The following is a 19,499-nucleotide window of genomic DNA, read 5'->3' as shown; positions in this document are numbered from 1 at the left end:
TATCTAACCAAACTATGGCAAAGTTTAATTACAATATAAACCCAGATTTTTGTCAGTAGGCCTAGCCTATTCCTATTGAAATGACAAGTCAATCTCGACAATTGGCCATTTATAACGGTTTGTAGTCTTAAAATCTGGCACATAATAAAGTCACAATTGCCAGAAATTTGCCTAACATTCATTTTAAAATGTTGTCCAAGTATTTATTTTACAGAGACTTCAAGATCCTCTGTCCAACTTTCATCGCTCAAACAAACTCCTGTCAGATGTATCTATAGTTATGCACATGTCATAAGGTATGTATCTATAGTTATGCACATGTCATAAGGTTTTATTTACAATCACAGCAGTTAAATCGACATTAATTGATGGAAAATGATCTGGGGTGTTTAATGAGGAAGAATTAACATTTAAGTTCCTTTGTTAGTCAAGTTAGCTCTCAAGAATGATTGTTTTGATGGAAAACCGTATTTTGCTTCTTCTGTCGTTACAAGTTATGTTGATATTCCTTCTTTATTCGCTCGATAACGTTATGGGGAAAGGGTTTATTGACTAAATAAGGCAACTCCTCGCTTACAGGCCTTGTGGTCCAGTGTTGAGTGGTATTTGGCCTAGACATTTCAGCGAGACCTGTCAACCCTTCCGCCAATGGCTACAACGGCTAAATTACTTCCGAACAAGTAGGGTCCACGGAGCTCCTCACATATAGAATGAGTAAAAAAAAAGATATAGCCTCTCCCCTTGTGGCTCATATGAAATCACATGAACACTTTCACTTTCCAAACATCACTTGAAGCGTACTTCCGTGCTTGCGGGATATCTATTTTATATTCGAAAATAACTTTAATAACAACTTGTTGGCCTACAGTTGAAAACGTTTTCATTACGTCCTCTACGTCCTTCTTCCAAACGCGCGTCTATTGGTATGTGCATTCGTCTGAATGAATCAATCCGCCCGGGGCCTGTATTGAAATGTAAATAGACTACATCATGTCAATCAAACGTTAATTTATCAGTGTATATATATGCCACCCAATATGAACCGGATCGTTCATTATTAAACTATTAATAATATTCAGTGACCTGGTAAATATTAGATTTTTTTCGACAAAGAAAACGGTATTGAAGAGTTGCTGTTGCATCTGCGCCAATGGACCCGTTGGATTTTCTGACCGATGAGGAGTTACTGCGGTTTTTCCGCTGTAGTAGGACTGAGATGTCGTGCATGGAGCAACCACACACATTTCTTAACCAGCTCCGAGACCACAACCTCATTCCGGAAGAAATGTACAAGGTGAGAGCAGTAGACTGGACTGCTAAGTTTCTATTCACACACCCGCCCATTCACTGGACTGGACCAAATCGGAACCAATCAAGGACGTCAATGTTTGGTTGGTCCGGTCTATACTGGCCTTGATTTTAACATCTGCAGACATCTAGTCGAATTTGTTCTCAACTGACTTGCCTAGTTAAATAAAGGTAAATTAAAATTGGCTATAATTGGTTCAGATTTGGTCCGGTTGGGATTTGGCCCAAACATTGACAGATGTTTATGGTTGAGAAATCATAGACATCTATGTTTCACAGGTTTGTACAGCACAGTAAATAAAAGTAAAGTATAGTTCAATACAGTAGAGCACAGTCTAATGTACTAATCTACTCTACTGAATTAAACAACTGTACTCTAATGTATTAAACTATACTGTATTGTACTATACTTTACTCTACTGAATAAACCCAGATTAAACTGTGTAACAAAAAAATTGTAATCTACAGAATTTATTTGATCAAATTAACACCAGTTACTGTCCTATTGCTAGCTGGTAACAGGTCTCTGAATGTTATTGTATCAGTGGAAATTGGAGTTGATGATCATTGATTCATAAGGCCTGATGTGTGTCCATAAATTCCTGTCTGTCACCTTAATTGATTTGAGATGGTGGTTGCTAGAGAATCAAGTCTATCACTCCACTCCAGCCTTAATTTGACAACCCCCACAAATTGGACCATAGTTTTGTATTTGACCCCTCTTGCAGAAGCTGATTCGGATGAGGAGTAAGGAGGTGAGGGAGAAGGGTGTGTACCAGGTATTGGACTGGGTGGAGGCAGAGAGGCCAAACAGCATCAAGGTGTTCTGGAACTGTGTGTTCAGGGATCACCTCCTGCAGCAGTACCCCACGTTACGCCTGCTCCGAAACCGCCTGCTGGACGGTCAGTTCTGGAGCCTTCACTCTTATTATTGTATTATTATGGCATTCGTTTGTATAAGTTAATATCAGTATATAATTCTAATTCCTAGTTTATTATAAATGTATCCACAATGGTGGAGACTTAGAAGTTGAGGTTCAATGCCCTGTCAAATTGATATTATAATTGTGTTAATTAGTTGTAAATTATTTAGGTTGTATGGTTTGCTAAATTTTGCCTCCAATCCCATGCAGGGTCGTTCACATTCTATGAGAAACTGCCAAAGAAGTTGGAGAAGGAAGAGGAGGAGGAGGATAAAAAGAAGGCTTCAGCTGAAGGAGAAGAGGAGGATGAGGAAGAGGAGAAAGAGGAGGATAAGAAGAAGGCTTCAGGGGAAGGAGAAGATGGGGAGGAGGAAGAGGAGAAAGAGGAGGAGGAGGTGAAAACAAGGAAAAATAGTAAAGAGAAAGCGAGAAGTGAGAGTGCTGAGGAGGAGCAGCCCAGCACATCCACCCAGTCCAACCCCAGTCAGAAGAGGAAAGTCCAGAGTCCGACCAACTGTGAGTCCCAGGATTCATGCTGCCTTTTGGGAAAGAGGAGAACTTGAGTCAGAAAGTCTAAAGTCCCTCTGTAACCTTTTTTAGGGGGTAAAATATTTTTATTTTAAATTTCAAGTCACATCTTAATGTTTGTCCGGAATGTGTCTCCATGCAGGTTTTGCTTCCAGGAAGGGGGAGAAAGATGACATCTGGACCTTGCCCATCTACAAGACCCAGCTCCCAGTCACCTGTGGGGACAAAGAAGGCATTCTCATCAGGAACAAGCTGGCCAAAGGTAGGTCGTAACAATGTACTTAATGTGATGTGATTCTCTGTGTTTCTGTGTAACGGTGGATGTGGTTCGGTCCCAATAACCGTGCCTGAGACCTTAAAGGGGCAATCTGCAGTTGCTACATTGGTTTTTGGACATTTATGATATGTATCTATTGATTCTTGAAGAATATAACTTAGAAATATCTTGTGAGCTTAGTTTAACTGACTTACCCCATTAGAACAAAATATAAGCTTATTTAACTCCAATGTTTGTTAACAAAGTAAATGTAAACACACACTATATACCCTCAAAACATGGTTAAAACTAGAATGTTAATAGTATGGATGGTCAGTCTTTGCATCCATGGCCCATTTTATGAATTTGAGAGTGGTTACATTTCTCCAACCCAGAGGCCAGAGCCCATATCCACAAAGCATCTCAGAAAAGTTCCTAGGGATCCTGTTAAAACAAGTTTTAAGACAACAAAAAGACAACTCACAGTAGGTTTTAGAATGTCGTAAGATACTTCCCAGACAAATTCAGAGTCAGGATTAAAATCAACTCATAAAAGTTTATCTCAGCGCGTAATCACGACAGTTTGAGGTACCGCAAAGGACAGATAGCGATGACTCTCATTGACATTGTTGCAAATGATGGGGAATAACCAATCGCGATGAAGCATTGCCAGTTGTGAACTCCATACTGTAGGTAACACGCTTCAGGCAACCAGGGCGAATCTGACTGTAGCCTACATCAAAAATGTTGCAATGGTAAAAAGTTTGATGTAATTTTCGCCTGGCACGATAACTTTTCCTACTGTAATATGTTGGCATGCATAACCTTTTTTTTTATTATGATGGTTTCTAAAAGTGGATTTTTTTTTACAAGATTACCTTTATATCAACACACTTGTCACTCACATTTAACAACTCTGAATCTCTCTGCCAAAGGAGGCATTAAGTCACTTGCTGATAATACTGCATACAACGTTGCATACGTTTGAAAGGTCTATCATTTCAGCATAAATCCTAGATGCCTTCAATTACTCAATTTATAGGCATGCCCAATTTAGACATATTTTTTTACAAAGTAATATTGCATTCCAAATTGATAACTTGAAATAACATGATGTAGGTAATTAAATCATCTAAAAGAGTGTGTTTATTTATTAGCCTAGTGGTTATAAGTATTTAGGCATATAGTCGTGAAATAGGTCTCATACTGTTACATGTACAGTAAGTCTAGAATATTTATGGATTGATCATATAGAAATATTAAAACATTATTTTAACAACTCCAAAGTAATTGCATGTGGGGCAGGAACCACAGATTGCTGCATTTTTCTATTATCAAGACACCTGCTGATAACCCTTAACTGGTTAGGACCGTTTATGAGGTGTACAAAATATCTGTCGACAAGGTGTGACTTTTATGACTAAATGCATAGCTTTTATGTTTACCCATCAGCACTTACAATTAATGTTCTACTCTGAGACCCTTTGTGGATACGGGCCCAGATCTAATTCATAGATTTTAGTGGGTTAACACAGTAGTGTGATGTGCAGGAGACACAGTCAGGCACGTGTACTACGGTCAATTTGACTTTGCATGGTTTTAATTTGTAGTGGTGTATGATGTCTGACTTCCTCAATGGTCTGTCTCAGGGGAGAAGTGCATTGTGGTCCAGGGTCGCTGGTTCACCCCAAGTGGCTTTGAGGAATTTGGGGGGAAGAAGAGCAGTAAGAAGTGGAAGTACAGTATCCGCTGTAGAGACACCACTCTGGGAAAACTGATCCAGGTACAGCATATATTTTGATTTGATTTATTTGACCATTTAAAAACACAATTCAACCAGACATGGATACATTGCATTTAAATATATATAACATTTTCATCAAATATAACACAGAAAGGTGGCCACGTGTGTCTCTATTATGCGTGGAAATACTTAGGAACAGATTTCCCAAATGTAAAATCACTTGGAGCTGATTTCCTGGTGTTGTTACAGTTTTTTATGTCCAACAATACAAATTCAACAACTGGTGCTCAGAAAACTTGGTGGGCCAAATAAAACCACCAGCGGGCCAAATTCAGCCAGCAAGCCGCCATTTGGGGAGCCCTGTTTTATAGGCTATACTGTAGGGGTTTCCTGTGGGTTTTATTAACTGCATGTGCAGTCCGGCAATATCAATTATGCGTGTGCTTTGAATTAATACCGACTTTGTGTGAAGTAAATACGCTAGGCTGAAGGCTTCCATGCGACAACCTGTTAGGATAATGTAATATTTTATGTTTTGCTAATCTGATGCGGCTCATGTTGTCTATTTTGTGGAATTGCATTAGTGCTGACATTGGGGGAAAATGTCACTTCATTTTTGGGGGGAAATATGAAGAGTGTTGCTGGGTCAGTCAGGGATCCCGGTTACCCATGTAAATCCCTAACACCCCACACACACTTAACATGTACACACATGCATACTGACGCCACACACACACACACACACACACACACACACACACACACACACACACACACACACACACACGCTGCTGCTACTGTTTATTATATATCCTGTTGCCTAGTCACGTTACCCCCATTTACAGTACATAGCTACCTCAATTACCTCGTTATCTTTAACTCTGCATTGTTGGAAAAGGACCTGTAAATAAGCATTTCACTGTTAGTTTACACCTGTTGTTTACGAAGCGTGGAAATAGATTCTATTTTATAAGCCATCAAACACACTCTGCACTTCTTACAACTAGCCCAATCACAGGGTTGGGTGTAGTTAGTAGTTTATTCCTTTTGTAACAAGAAGTGAAGCAATATAGCAAGCACATTCTTAGAAATAGCCTTTCTTTGATCAAACAATATTCCTAACAAAATTCAGCATTTTATGCCCTAAGAATGTGACAGGAAAAATATGTGTTTGAGAGAGAGGCAACAAAGGGATCTCTTTATAACACAAGCACAAAATATATTTTGTTGTGCACTGGCAGTGGCAATGTTGATAGTGACAACCATCCCCAGCTATCCCCTTAATGATAATTAAAGACATGCTCAGGAACTTTGGCGTATAGTAAGTAAACATCAATTCAATTCACCTCAATATTTTGTCATGCTGACATGAATTGACCAGGTGGATGAGTTCTTTCGAAGAATTCACGCATTTTTTTAATATATTTTTTTATTTGACCCCTTTTTCGTGGTATCCAATTGTTTAGTAGCTACTATCTTGTCTCATCACTACAACTCCCGTACGGGCTCGGGAGAGACGAAGGTTGAAAGTCATGTGTCCCCTGATACACAACCCAACCAAGCCGCACTGCTTCTTAACACAGCGCCATCCAACCCGGAAGCCAGCTGCACCAATGTGTCGGAGGAAACACCATGCACCTGGCAACCTTGGCTAGCGCGCACTGCGCCCAGCCCGCCACAGGAGTCACTGGTGCGCGATGAGACAAGGATTTCCCTACCGGCCAAACCCTCCCTAACCCGGACGACGCTAGGGCAATTGTGCGTCGCCCCACGGACCTCCCGGTCGCGGGGGCACGGCTGGCGCTGCAGTACAGCGCCCTTAACCACTGTGCCACCCGGGAGGCCCAGAATTCACACATTTTAACTTAAAAAATATTACACAGCTCCATTTAGGTTGCTGGTTATTAGCACTGTGACAACCAACCCGTGAGACAACCAACCCCGATCTCCCCTACTCTTACCACAGCATATCGGTTTATCATTACATATATCAGAAAAATGGTCCAGATGGAGCAACAAACTATAGCTACATTATATCCTTTTTGTTTTTCTGTAAAGAAACTAACTCTACAGGTATTTCACTGATATGCCATTCAGTCACTCAACACTAAAAATCTATGTCGGTCCCCCTTTCTCTACCCCCTCCCATCACCATCCCACGCACCTCAGGAAGGTCATTTAACTTCACCAGACTTTAAAAGAAGAAAAAGTGCACAGGTAGGAGACCAATCTTTCAAAATATCACATCCTCTGGATTAACAGCCAAACTTCATTTGACTATTTAGTTGTACAAATGCCCTCAAATGCTTAGTTCACCCACATCATTCTATGTAAAAATGACTTTGTAAGAACTGAATTAAAAAATATATCCTTGCCTTTAACAACTGAATGTAATCCAGGATCACCACCCTGGTTCCTCATCCACTGTTCGGAGGTCCCTACAAATGAATAGAACGGTAACACATCATTGCAATTCGGATTCTCTAAGTAGAGCCTGATACCATGCTGGGTATATGAAGATGTGGGACCATTAAAAGTGCAAAGAAAGTGCTGCATCGTCATAGCATCTGAATACATGTTGTTTATAAATGTTAGTCATGAATCAGTTTTATTGCAACATCTAAACTTGACAACAGCTTAGCCTTAGCCGTTGATATTGTGATGTTTATACGGGGATAAATTGAATTTTCGTTGTACATGTTCTTACCATATTAGACAAAGAGTCTATTATGGGACTGATATATGTAAAACTGGTCTGTTCCTTTTCTCCTATCTAGAGAGCACTGTTTCCCTCCAACCAATCAGTGGGCTCAATCACACGTATGTACACCAATAACAACTTAATTAAATCTTTCTGAATCCTTTAGACATGACTATCTGGTAAAGGGGATGGTGTTGTCTCTCTAACTGTGTATTTTTTGATGTTATAACGTTTTGTGAATAACGCAGGCCTAACCCTTCACACTTACAGTGCATTTGGAAAGTATTAAGACCCCTTGACTTTTTCCACATTTTGCAACGTTACAGCATTAAAACTGTAATATCTTATGTTTCACCGAGTCGTGGCTGAACGACGACACAGATAATATAGAATTGGCGGGATTTTCCATGCACCGGCAGAACAGAGAAGAAGCTATGTCTGGTAAGGCGAGGGGTTTGGGGGTGTGTCTTTTTGTCAATAACAGCCGGTGCGCAATGTCTAATATTAAAGAAGTATCGAGGTATTGCTCGCCTGAGGTAGAGTACCTGATGATAAGCTGTAGACCACACTATTTACCAAGAGAGTTCTCATCTATATTATTCGTAGCTGTCTATTTACCACCACAGACCGATGCTAGCACTAAGACCACACTCAACCAACTCTATAAGGCCATAAGCAAACAAGTAAATGCTAATCCAGAAGCGGCGCTCCTAGTGGCCGGGGACTTTAATGCAGGCAAACTTAAAACAATTTTACCAAATCTTTACCAGCATGTCACATGTGCAACCAGAGGGAAAAAAACTCTAGACCCCCTTTACTCCACACACAGAGATGAATACAAAGCAATCCCCCGCCCTCCGTTTGGCAAATCTGACCATAATTATATCCTCCTGGTTCCTGCTTACAAGCAAAAATGAAAAGGAGGAAATACCAGTGACACTCTCAATACGGAAGTGGTCAGATGACACGGATGCTACGCTACAGGACAGTTTTGCTAACACAGGCTGGAATATGTTCCGGGATTCATCCACTGGCATTGAGGAGTATACCACCTCAGTCATTGGCTAACCAGACAAACCATCAAACAAGCAAAGCGACCATACAGGATTAAGATTGAATCCTACTACACCGGCTCTGACGCTCGTCAGATGTGGCATGGCTTGGAAACTATTACGGACTACAAAGGGAAACCCAGACGCGAGCTGCCCAGTGACACGAGCCTACCAGACAAGCAAAATGCCATTTATGCTCACTTCAAGGCAAACAACACTGAAGCATGCACAAAAGCACCAGCTGTTCTGGATGACTGTGTGATAGCGCTGTCAGTAGCCGATGTGAGCAAGACCTTTAAACAGGTCAACATTCACAAAGCCGCGGGGCCAGACGGATTACCAGGACGTGAACTCAAAGCATGCACGGACCAACTGGCATTTTCAACCTCAGACTGAGTCTGTTATACCTACAAGCAGACCACCGTAGTGCCTGTGCCAAAGGAAGCGAAGGTAACCTGCCTAAATTATTACTGCCCCATAGCACTCACATCAGTAGCCATGAAGTGCTTTGAAAGACTGGTCATGGCTCACATCAACAGCATCCTCCCAGACACTCTAGGCCCACAAAGCTCATCACTAAGCTAAGGGCCCTGGGACTAAACACCCCCTCTGCAACTGGATCCTGGACTTCCTGACGGGCCACCTCCAGGTGGTAAGTGTAGGCAACAACACGTCTGCCACACTGATCCTCAGCACTGAGGCCTCTCAGGGGTGTGTACTTAGTCCCCTACTGTACTCCCTGTTCACCCCAGACTGCATGGCCAAACACGATTCCAACAACGTCATTAAGTTTGCTGACGACACAACAGTGGTAGGCCTGATCACGACAATGATGACACAGCCTATAGGGAGGAGGTCAGAGAACTGGCAGTGTGGTACCAGGACAACAACCTCTCCCTCAATGTGAACAAGACAAAGGAACTGATCGTGGACTACAGGAAAAGGTGGGCCAAACAGGCCCCCATTAACATGACGGGGCTGTAGTGGAGCGGTCGAGCGTTTCAAGTTCCTTGGTGTCCATTTGTTTTGTATACTGCTACTACTCACTATTTATTATCTATGCATAGTCACTTCACCCCTACCTACATATACAAATTACCTCAACTAACCTGTACCCCCGCACACTGACTCAGTACCGGTACCCCCTGTATATAGCCTCGTTATTGTTATGTTGTGTAATTCTTTTTTTTTTAACTTAATTTTATTTGGTAAATGTTTTCTTAAACAACATTGCAGTTCAAGAAGAGTTAAGGGCTTGTAAGTAAGCATTTCACAGTAAGGTATACATTTGTTTTATTCGGCGCATGTGACAAATACGGTTTGATTTGATTTATTCTTAATGGATGAAAAAAAATAATCCCTCATCAATCTACTCACAATACCCCATAATGACAAAGCAGAAACTCTTACAAATTTCTTAAAAAATAAAAATCTGAAATTTCACATTTACATAAGTATTCAGACCCTTTACTCAGTACTATATTGAAGCATCTACAGCCTCAAGTCTTCTTGGGTATGATGCTACAAGCTTGGCACACCTATATTTGGGGAGTTTCTCCAATTCTTCTCTACAGATCCTCTCAAGCTCTGTCAGGTTGGATGGGGAGTGTCTCTGCACAGCTATTTTCAGGTCTCTCCAGAGATGTTTGATCGGGTTCAAGTCCGGGCCTCTGGCTGGGCCACTGAAGGACATTAAGAGACTTGTCCCGAAGCCACTCCTGCATCGTCTTGGCTGTGTGCTTTGGGTTGTTATCTTGTTGGAATGTGAACCTTCGCCCTGTACCCATCCTCGCCAACACCTTCTGCCTTTTTATTTTTGTACATTTAGATTTGAACAGAAACTGTGTTTTCTACATAAATATACAAGGATGTCCTTAGCGCTCTGGAGCAGGTTTTCATCAAGGATCTCTCTGTACTTTCCTCTGTTCATCTTTCCCTCAATCCGGACTAATCTCCCAGTCCCTGCCGCTGAAAAACATCCCTACAGCATGATGCTGCCTCCACCATGCTTCACCGTAGGGATGGTGCCCGGTTTCCTCCATACATGATGCTTGGCATTTAGGCATTCATCATACCAGAGAATCTTGTTTCTCGTGGTCTAAGAGTCATTTAGGTGCCTTTTGGAAAACTCCAAGTGGGCTGTCATGTGCTTTTTACTGAGGATTGTCTTCCGTCTAGCCACTCTACCGTAAAGGCCTGATTGGTGGAGTGCTGCCGAGAAGGCCTCCATTTAAGAATGATGGAGGCCACTGCCTCCTTGGGGACCTTAAATGCAACAGAAATGTTATTGTACCCTTCCCCAGATCTGTGCTGACACAATCCTGTCTCTGAGCTCTACGGACAATTCCTTCAACCTCATGGCTTGGTTTTTGCTCTAACATGCACTATTCAACTGTGGGACCTTATATATAGACAGGTGTGTGCATTTCCAAATCATGTACAATCAATTGAATTTACCACAGGTGGAATCCAATCAAGTTGTAGAAACATCTCAAAGATGATCAATGGAAACAGGATGCACCTTATCTTAATATTGAGGCTCATAGGAAAGGGTCTGAGTACTTATGTAAATAAGGTATTGCTGTTTTTATTTGTAATAAATTAGCAAACATTTCTGAAAACCAGTTTTTTCTTTGTCATTATGGGGTTTTGTGTGTAGATTGATGAGGGGAAAAAACTGATTTAATACATTTTAGAATAAGGCTGCAAAGTAACAAAATGCAGATCAAGTGAAGGGGTCTGAATACTTTCCGAATGCATCGTCAACTATAGTCAACCATCTTTCCCTAAACCTTTTTGTTTATCTTTACTTCAGAATCTGAGGAGAATGATGATGAGGAGGACGAGGTAGCGGAAGAAGCAGAGCAGGAAAGAGAGGAAGGAGAGAGAGAAGAGCAGGCATACACTGCTGAAGGAGGGAGCAGGAAAGGAGGCAGCCATGGTGCTGTGAAAAAGTCTGTCTTCAAAGTCACCTGTGGAGACATCAATGGGATGCTACATAAGGATCGGTTTGCATCAGGTACATATTTTATTATTTCAAGGTTTAATAAAAAATAAGAAAATCCTACAGCTGTGAGAGCTTCCCATGTCTGTAACACTCTGCCTTCAGACACACGTAACTGCGCCATACATACTGTAACCTAAAGACATGGCTAAAGGAAAATCAGATGTGTGAACACGTGAAATTAGCTGTATATAGCCACTTTCCATGTTGTCTGTAGTTTGTGAGACGTGGAGATATTGTTTGTTAATTTTCTGTCTTTTGTTTGGTTGCCTTTTGTGTCATTGCTCTTTCTGTCTGCGTACTAAGTGTTAGTTGTCATATGTTGCTCTCTGCTCTGTATGTGCACATTGTCTGTCTGTACAGGGACTATGGTCAAAAATGTGCTGACTGGCTAAAACCGGCACTTGTACTGAAAATGTCCCCACAAAAATAAACTTAATATTATCGATAATACACTACAGGTTCTTTTACCATAGCCCTATGTCACTCTGGTCAGCTGTAGTGACCCATATTGGATTCATTTGAGTTTGTCCTGTCCCTATCTTCTCTGTTGCCCCAGGGTTGTGTGGAAAGAGCATCCGTACGGAGCTGCGCTGGATGACCCCGGTGGAGTTTGTGAAGGGGGAGTCAGCTCTGGAAGATCCCTCCTGGAAGAAAGACATCCAGTGGGACGGGAAACCACTCAGCGTCCTCATCAAGGTACAGAGGGAAAGAGAACAGAGAGAAAGAGAGGAAGAAAGATGAGGGGGAAATAATGTGTGTTTGGCACTTACCAACCTACTGTACAAGGAATGGCTTAAGATAGTCTGACTGATCTTTAAGTGTTGAAAACATTTCCCTTCTTCAAAAAGGGGGGGCGACGCACAATTGGCCTAGCGTCGTCCGGGTTAGGGAGGGTTTGGCCAGTAGGGATATCCTTGTATCATCGCGCACCAGCGACTCCTGTTGGGGGGCCAGGTGCAGTGCACGCTAACCAAGGTCGCCAGGTGCACGGTGTTTCCTCCGACACATTGGTGCGGCTGGCTTCCGGGTTGGATGGGCACTGTGTTAAGAAGCAGTGCGGCTTGGTTGGGTTGTGTTTTGGAGGACGCATGGCTTTCGACCTTCGTCTCTCCCGAGCCCGTACGGGAGTTGTAGCGATGAGACAAGATAGTAACTACTAATAATTGGATACTATGAAATTGGGGAGAAAAAAGGGGGTAAAAAGAAATAATTAAAAAATGGTCTTTGTTTGTTTCTCATTTTCAGAGTAAGATCTTGGTCATCCACTCTCTCCTGTGTAAGTGCAAGCTGTGCAGCTCCACAGCCAAAGACAGGGTAAGCTTCCGCCTCGATCCTCATGAACATGGTGGCACCCACTTACCAATCAGCCATTGGTTAAACATTGGTTAAACAAATGCTTCAGTTGTAATAATGAAATTCCAAGATTCTTCTTAACATCACTGTATAGGGAATGAATAAATGAACGACATTTTCATGTCAAATCATCAGTTGGCAACCCATCCCTTAGAGGATTAATTGACACATAAACAAGCATTACAATGATTCACAGTGATAATTCAGAGATAATTATTCTGGTGTTCTGCGCAGTGTGCACTGTATAAATAATGAAAGATAAATCAGTACATAATAGTAGATAAGGTTTTTCAAGCAATAATAACCCTAGAGCAGTAAAAATAATACAAAATAAACACAGAACAATTCTACAGAAGGTGTTTCAACCTGATCTCGCGCAAAGAGAAGATCCAAATGTGAGAGGCCTACAATATCTATAGACAGATGTGCACTTTGCTATATAAAAACGAAATACTTTTAGAATTTAATTCTAGGTCGCCCCTTTTTATTTTATTCCAAGCTTAACAAAAACACTTCAGAGAACAGAAATACACAAAGTACAAAAAACATTTAAGTTTCTCCTCATCACTCAGCCACATATTGCCAGGGTAAATCTGGTGGGTTCCTGAAATAAGGACAAGTGTATATATATCGTGGTAGAAAGTGCAATGGATGATAAAATTAATGTTATTCTTTATTTCTTCGAGGTCACAATAGTTACATTGTTTTTCCTCATCCATTATCCCGACCTGTTTCAATACGCAGGGGAAATATCCCTGGTCTTACACATGGCGATCTCTTGCTTTTAGGTAGGTTGTACATAATATACTGTATCTCTCACACACAAATTCACCCTTAATCAAACAAAAGGTTCTCAATTTGGGTTTATGAATCATCTCCCCCACCCATTTCTTTTCATATTACGTCGACAGTTGTTTTTTAATAGTGTCTGTCTCCCTTAATTTGTTTTTTGTGCAAATGTTAAGTCAGACTGCTGGAAAAGGTTCGACATTTTGGTTGCCCAGGCTCCTCCTGTGAACAGATCCCATTGAATACTTTTCTGGCAAAAGGCACATCCAACAGTCTATTCCAAAGTCTCACTATGCACGCCTTCCATCTCACCTCACAGGGATCCCATGTCCAGGTTAATGCCAGTGCAAAGTTGTGGACACTTAGAAAATAACATACTGCTTTGAGATACCTCTTAGCAACTCACACTCCTACTGAACAGTCCAGAACAGGACACACACGTCTGATAAAGTTTGGAATATGTGGCAAATACAATATCTCTGTATTTTGGTTTTTCCTATAACTCCCCCAAGAACTCTACTTGCTGAGTCAGCCAGAGCAGATGTGCCATATAGGAAGGTCATATGTTCATCAATACAGTGCCTTGCGAAAGTATTCGGCCCCCTTGAACTTTGCGATCTTTTGCCACATTTCAGGCTTCAAACATCAAGATATAAAACTGTATTTTTTTGTGAAGAATCAACAACAAGTGGGACACAATCATGAAGTGGAACGACATTTATTGGATATTTCAAACTTTTTTAACAAATCAAAAACTGAAAAATTGGGCGTGCAAAATTATTCAGCCCCCCTTAAGTTAATACTTTGTAGCGCCACCTTTTGCTGCGATTACAGCTGTAAGTCGCTTGGGGTATGTCTCTATCAGTTTTGCACATCGAGAGACTGAAATGTTTTCCCATTCCTCTTTGCAAAACAGCTCGAGCTCAGTGAGGTTGGATGGAGAGCATTTGTGAACAGCAGTTTTCAGTTCTTTCCACAGATTCTCAATTGGATTCAGGTCTGGACTTTGACTTGGCCATTCTAACACCTGGATATGTTTATTTTTGAACCATTCCATTGTAGATTTTGCTTTATGTTTTGGATCATTGTCTTGTTGGAAGACAAATCCCCGTCCCAGTCTCAGGTCTTATGCAGACTCCATCAGGTTTTCTTCCAGAATGGTCCTGTATTTGGCTCCATCCATCTTCCCATCAATTTTAACCATCTTCCCTGTCCCTGCTGAAGAAAAGCAGGCCCAAACCATGATGCTGCCACCACCACGTTTGACAGTGGGGATGGTGTGTTCAGCTGTGTTGCTTTTACGCCAAACATAACGTTTTGCATTGTTGCCAAAAAGTTCAATTTTGGTTTCATCTGACCAGAGCACCTTCTTCCACATGTTTGGTGTGTCTCCCAGGTGGCTTGTGGCAAACTTTAAACGACACTTTTTATGGATATCTTTAAGAAATGGCTTTCTTCTTGCCACTCTTCCATAAAGGCCAGATTTGTGCAATATACGACTGATTGTTGTCCTATGGACAGAGTCTCCCACCTCAGCTGTAGATCTCTGCAGTTCATCCAGAGTGATCATGGGCCTCTTGGCTGCATCTCTGATCAGTCTTCTCCTTGTATGAGCTGAAAGTTTAGAGGGACGGCCAGGTCTTGGTAGATTTGCAGTGGTCTGATACTCCTTCCATTTCAATATTATCGCTTGCACAGTGCTCCTTGGGATGTTTAAAGCTTGGGAAATCTTTTTGTATCCAAATCCGGCTTTAAACTTCTTCACAACAGTATCTCGGACCTGCCTGGTGTGTTCCTTGTTCTTCATGATGCTCTCTGCGCTTTTAACGGACCTCTGAGACTATCACAGTACAGGTGCATTTATACGGAGACTTGATTACACACAGGTGGATTGTATTTATCATCATTAGTCATTTAGGTCCACATTGGATCATTCAGAGATCCTCACTGAACTTCTGGAGAGAGTTTGCTGCACTGAAAGTAAAGGGGCTGAATAATCTTGCACGCCCAATTTTTCAGTTTTTGATTTGTTAAAAAGGTTTGAAATATCCAATAAATGTCGTTCCACTTCATGATTGTGTTCCACTTGTTGTTGATTCTTCACAAAAAAATACAGTTTTATATCTTTATGTTTGAAGCCTGAAATGTGGCAAAAGGTCGCAAAGTTCAAGGGGGCCGAATACTTTCGCAAGGCACTGTATAATTGCTACTAAACTCAATCATTTCATCACCACAACAAATCATGATTCTCAATATTTTTGCACCAATTGACTGCACATAATAACATTTTCCGCAGGTCTTGTTCAGTTTCTGCCATTAAAATAATATCATCAGCATTTCATCATCATAGGGTGCATTCGGAAAGTATTCAGACCTGTTGACTTTTTCCACATTTTGTTACGTTTCAGCCTTATTCTGAAATTGCTTCAATATTTTTTTTCTCATCAATCTACCCCGTAATGACAAATTGAAAACAGTATTTTAAAAATGTTAGCAAATTTAGAAAAAACTAAAAACAGATACCTTATTTACATAAGTATTCAGACCCTTTCCTATGAGACTCAATATTGAGCTAAGGTGCATCCTGTTTCCATTGATCATCCTTGAGATGTTTCTACAAATTGATTGGATTCCACCTGTGGTAAATTCAATTGATTGGACATGATTTGGAAAGGCACACACCTGTCTTAATAAGGTCCCACAGTTGACAGTGTAAGCCATGAGGTAGAAGGAATTGCACGAGCTCTATGGACAGCATAGAATGTTCCCAATAACACAGGGCTCTGCTCAATCAGTGGCCCGCCCCTGTGAAGGGACTATAAAACTTTTCAAACACGCCCTCCTCTCCCTTCCTATATAAGCCCTTGACAACAATATAACCTCCTTTTCCGAGGACGACGGTCCACTGTCAGAATGGTTCAGATAATAACTACAGAACGAAGCCAACATCAGCGTGAGCTTTGGTTGCGAATGGTATGAACTCTTATTCACTACAGAAGTGATACTTCCTAGCCGGTGAGTTAGCAACAGCCGCTGCAAACGAGGGTTAGGAAGGAACAGACAGAGTATCCCGTCTACCACACAACGACGTTACTACAACGTATTCAATTTACCAGCAGAGACATTCTTCAGGGGACAAAGGACTCGGTTGGGCAACACGGCCTTCCATCTACCACCACCCTATTGAACCGCAGCTCAGAGTAAATATTTATTGCATTTTCCTCTTCCAAATGAGCGGTAATTTAGAATGCATAAGATACTGTATTTACGATAGCACAGCTTCACCCTTTGTTCCTCAGTCTTCCCGCTCTTTCACTCAAACCCAGCCCCTTTTCTTTTGTGTAACCAGCTGTCATATCTGTTCCGCCCGCTAGGGACGTTTTCCTTTATGGCGTAATTTGTAATCATGTTATGATTTAAATATGTGTATGTGTAATTCTGTGTGATTAGTTAGGTATTTAGTAAATAAATAATTAAACCCAATTTTGTATTGCTTATTCAACTTGTTAGCCAGGGTTCGTGCAGGTAACTAAGAATTTACAACTTTCAGATGAGACTGAATTAAGATGACGATTAATATTGACTGCTATTGATGTAAAATATTACTAGGTCTTTAAGAGTTTATTTGGAAGATAACAGCTCTGTAAATATTATTTTGTGGTGCCCGACTCTCTAGTTAATTACATTTACATGATTAGCTGAATCAGGTAATATTAATTAGAATAGCATGTCATATCACTTAATCCGGCATAGCCAAAGACACGACACACCAAATCATTAATAAAACATAGCAAACAGAGTCTTTGATCCGGAGTCTCCTTGTTTGACACCCAAGAGTGTGAGAAACCAATATGCACGATATTCGTTATCACACAAACAGACAGTTGGTGCTTGATTGTTAACCATTTCCTTCTCACCTTCCTCTCTTCTCTGTCTTGGCATCATGATCAGGATAACGACGACGACTGCTTCATCTGTAGAATCCAGGGTAGCTTGATATGCTGTGATGAGTGTCCTCGCTCCTTCCATCAGAGATGTCATCTTCCTAATGTGGATGATGCTATCCTGGGGTGAGAAGAGTTGAGGGTTGATGAGAGACAGAGTGAGAGAAAGAGATTGATACAAGAGAAAGTATGTTTGTTCTGTGTTGGTAAACTTAGCTGTCAGATTATTTGTGCACTATTGAAATGTTGTGTGTGTGTGTGTGTGTGTGTGTGTGTGTGTAATCACAGGGATGATCGTCCGTGGTTGTGTACATTCTGTGTACTGAGGGCCAGTCAGTCGTGGAGTTACCCCACACAAATGACCTACCAGGAAGCCTTGACCTGCCGAATCTCTGACCACCCACTGGTGAGAAGCCTGAATGAATGACATCTACCATTGGGCAAATTGCCTTCAATCAATCGACCTATCGGTCTGTCTGTCCATTATAAACATCACTATATACTTGACATTAAATAATTATTCAGACTTAAAATGTAAACAGTCTTTGATCAGTCACATAATGGTGTGTTTACTCTGACAGGAATGCCAGTACCTCCTGCTGTGTCTCTACCATGCAGATGAGGACCACATCTTTGTGAAAGATCCTTGCATCAATGTATGTTTGCTTGGTTCTCTCTCTGTGTGTGCGTGTCTGTGTGCATGTCTGTGTGTGTGTGTGTGTGTGTGTGTGTGTGTGTGTGTGTGTGTGTGTGTGTGTGTGTGTGTGTGTGTGTGTGTGTCAAAGTTAACATATATCTCCATCTGTGTGTTTCATTGCCAGGTGAGAAACTACACCAGTGTGATAAAGACCCCTATATGGCTGGACAGGGTTGTGGAGAAGCTGCAGCAGAATATCTACCAGTCAGTGCAACACTTTGTGTCTGATGTGTTGCTTATCTTCACCAACTGTGCCACATTTAACAGGGTAAGACTGCACTACGGCAGTATCCAATGTGAAGACTCCATGAAAATCTTGGAATTATTGCTAGTCAACTTTACTTGTGCTAATGCATGAATAACAATATGTCTTTGCTAAATGAGTTGTTTATTGCATTTCTAGTTTGTTTATTATGTTTTCTCTACAAATGTGTCTGTCTTTTTTTAATGAAGGACAATGCAGAGTTCCGTGTGATGGGCGAAAGATTGAAGGATCTATTTGAGAGAGTTCAAGAGTACATTCAGCATCCAGCTTCAGCATCCAACTGCATCCAACAGCCAGTAGAGCCTGTACTGTACTCTCACTATTTTTTAAATTTTATTTAACCTTTATTTAACCAGGTAGGCTAGTTGAGAACAAGTTCTCATTTGCAACTGTGACCTGGCCAAGATAAAGCAAAGCAGTTCGACACATACAACAACACAGAGTTACACATGGAATAAACAAACATACAGTCAATAATACAGTAGAAAAATCTATATACAGCATGTGCAAATGAGGTAGGATAAGAGTAATTACAATATAGCAATTAAACACTGGAATGGTAGAATGTACAGAAGATGAATGTGCAAGTAGAGATACTGGGGTGCAAAGGAGCAAGATAAATAAATAAATACAGTATGGGGATGAGGTAGATTGGATGGGCTATTTACAGATGAGCTATGTACAGGTGCAGTGATCTGTGAGCTATGAGACAACAGGGAATATTCACCATGCCCTGGTCTTTCTATAGAGCCTTCATACAGACTTGCATGTACATTGTTATCCATCTAGTCATTTCATTAATTTATTTAATTAATTCTAACAGTCAAAATGGGTGTGTCATAATAATTGAAATATAATGGTGATAAAATTTCATTTAATCTCTCATGCAAGAAAGAGCCTTAGAATGTCTTACCTTCCAGGTTCTTACTTCT

General features: G+C 41.1%; 1 protein-coding gene across 1 annotated transcript; it reads left to right on the top strand.

Annotated features, from left to right (window-relative positions):
- Positions 1 to 755: 755 nt before the first annotated feature.
- Positions 756 to 18,867, top strand: LOC139421023 (nuclear body protein SP140-like). Its single transcript, XM_071171497.1, is given in 17 exon segments — positions 756 to 1,294; positions 2,037 to 2,211; positions 2,442 to 2,747; positions 2,902 to 3,021; positions 4,665 to 4,798; positions 6,929 to 6,976; positions 7,159 to 7,215; positions 7,537 to 7,579; positions 11,328 to 11,531; positions 12,076 to 12,215; positions 12,765 to 12,833; positions 17,613 to 17,731; positions 17,894 to 18,011; positions 18,187 to 18,261; positions 18,427 to 18,570; positions 18,756 to 18,802; positions 18,804 to 18,867. Coding segments are annotated over 17 exon segments (2,007 nt in total). The 5' UTR covers positions 756 to 1,150.
- Positions 18,868 to 19,499: the final 632 nt, after the last annotated feature.

Source organism: Oncorhynchus clarkii, chromosome 12 (genome assembly GCF_045791955.1).
Source record: "Oncorhynchus clarkii lewisi isolate Uvic-CL-2024 chromosome 12, UVic_Ocla_1.0, whole genome shotgun sequence".
Lineage (NCBI taxonomy): Eukaryota > Metazoa > Chordata > Actinopteri > Salmoniformes > Salmonidae > Oncorhynchus > Oncorhynchus clarkii.
Note: the sequence above shows the minus strand (reverse complement) of the source record. Positions and strands in the feature narration are given on the sequence as shown.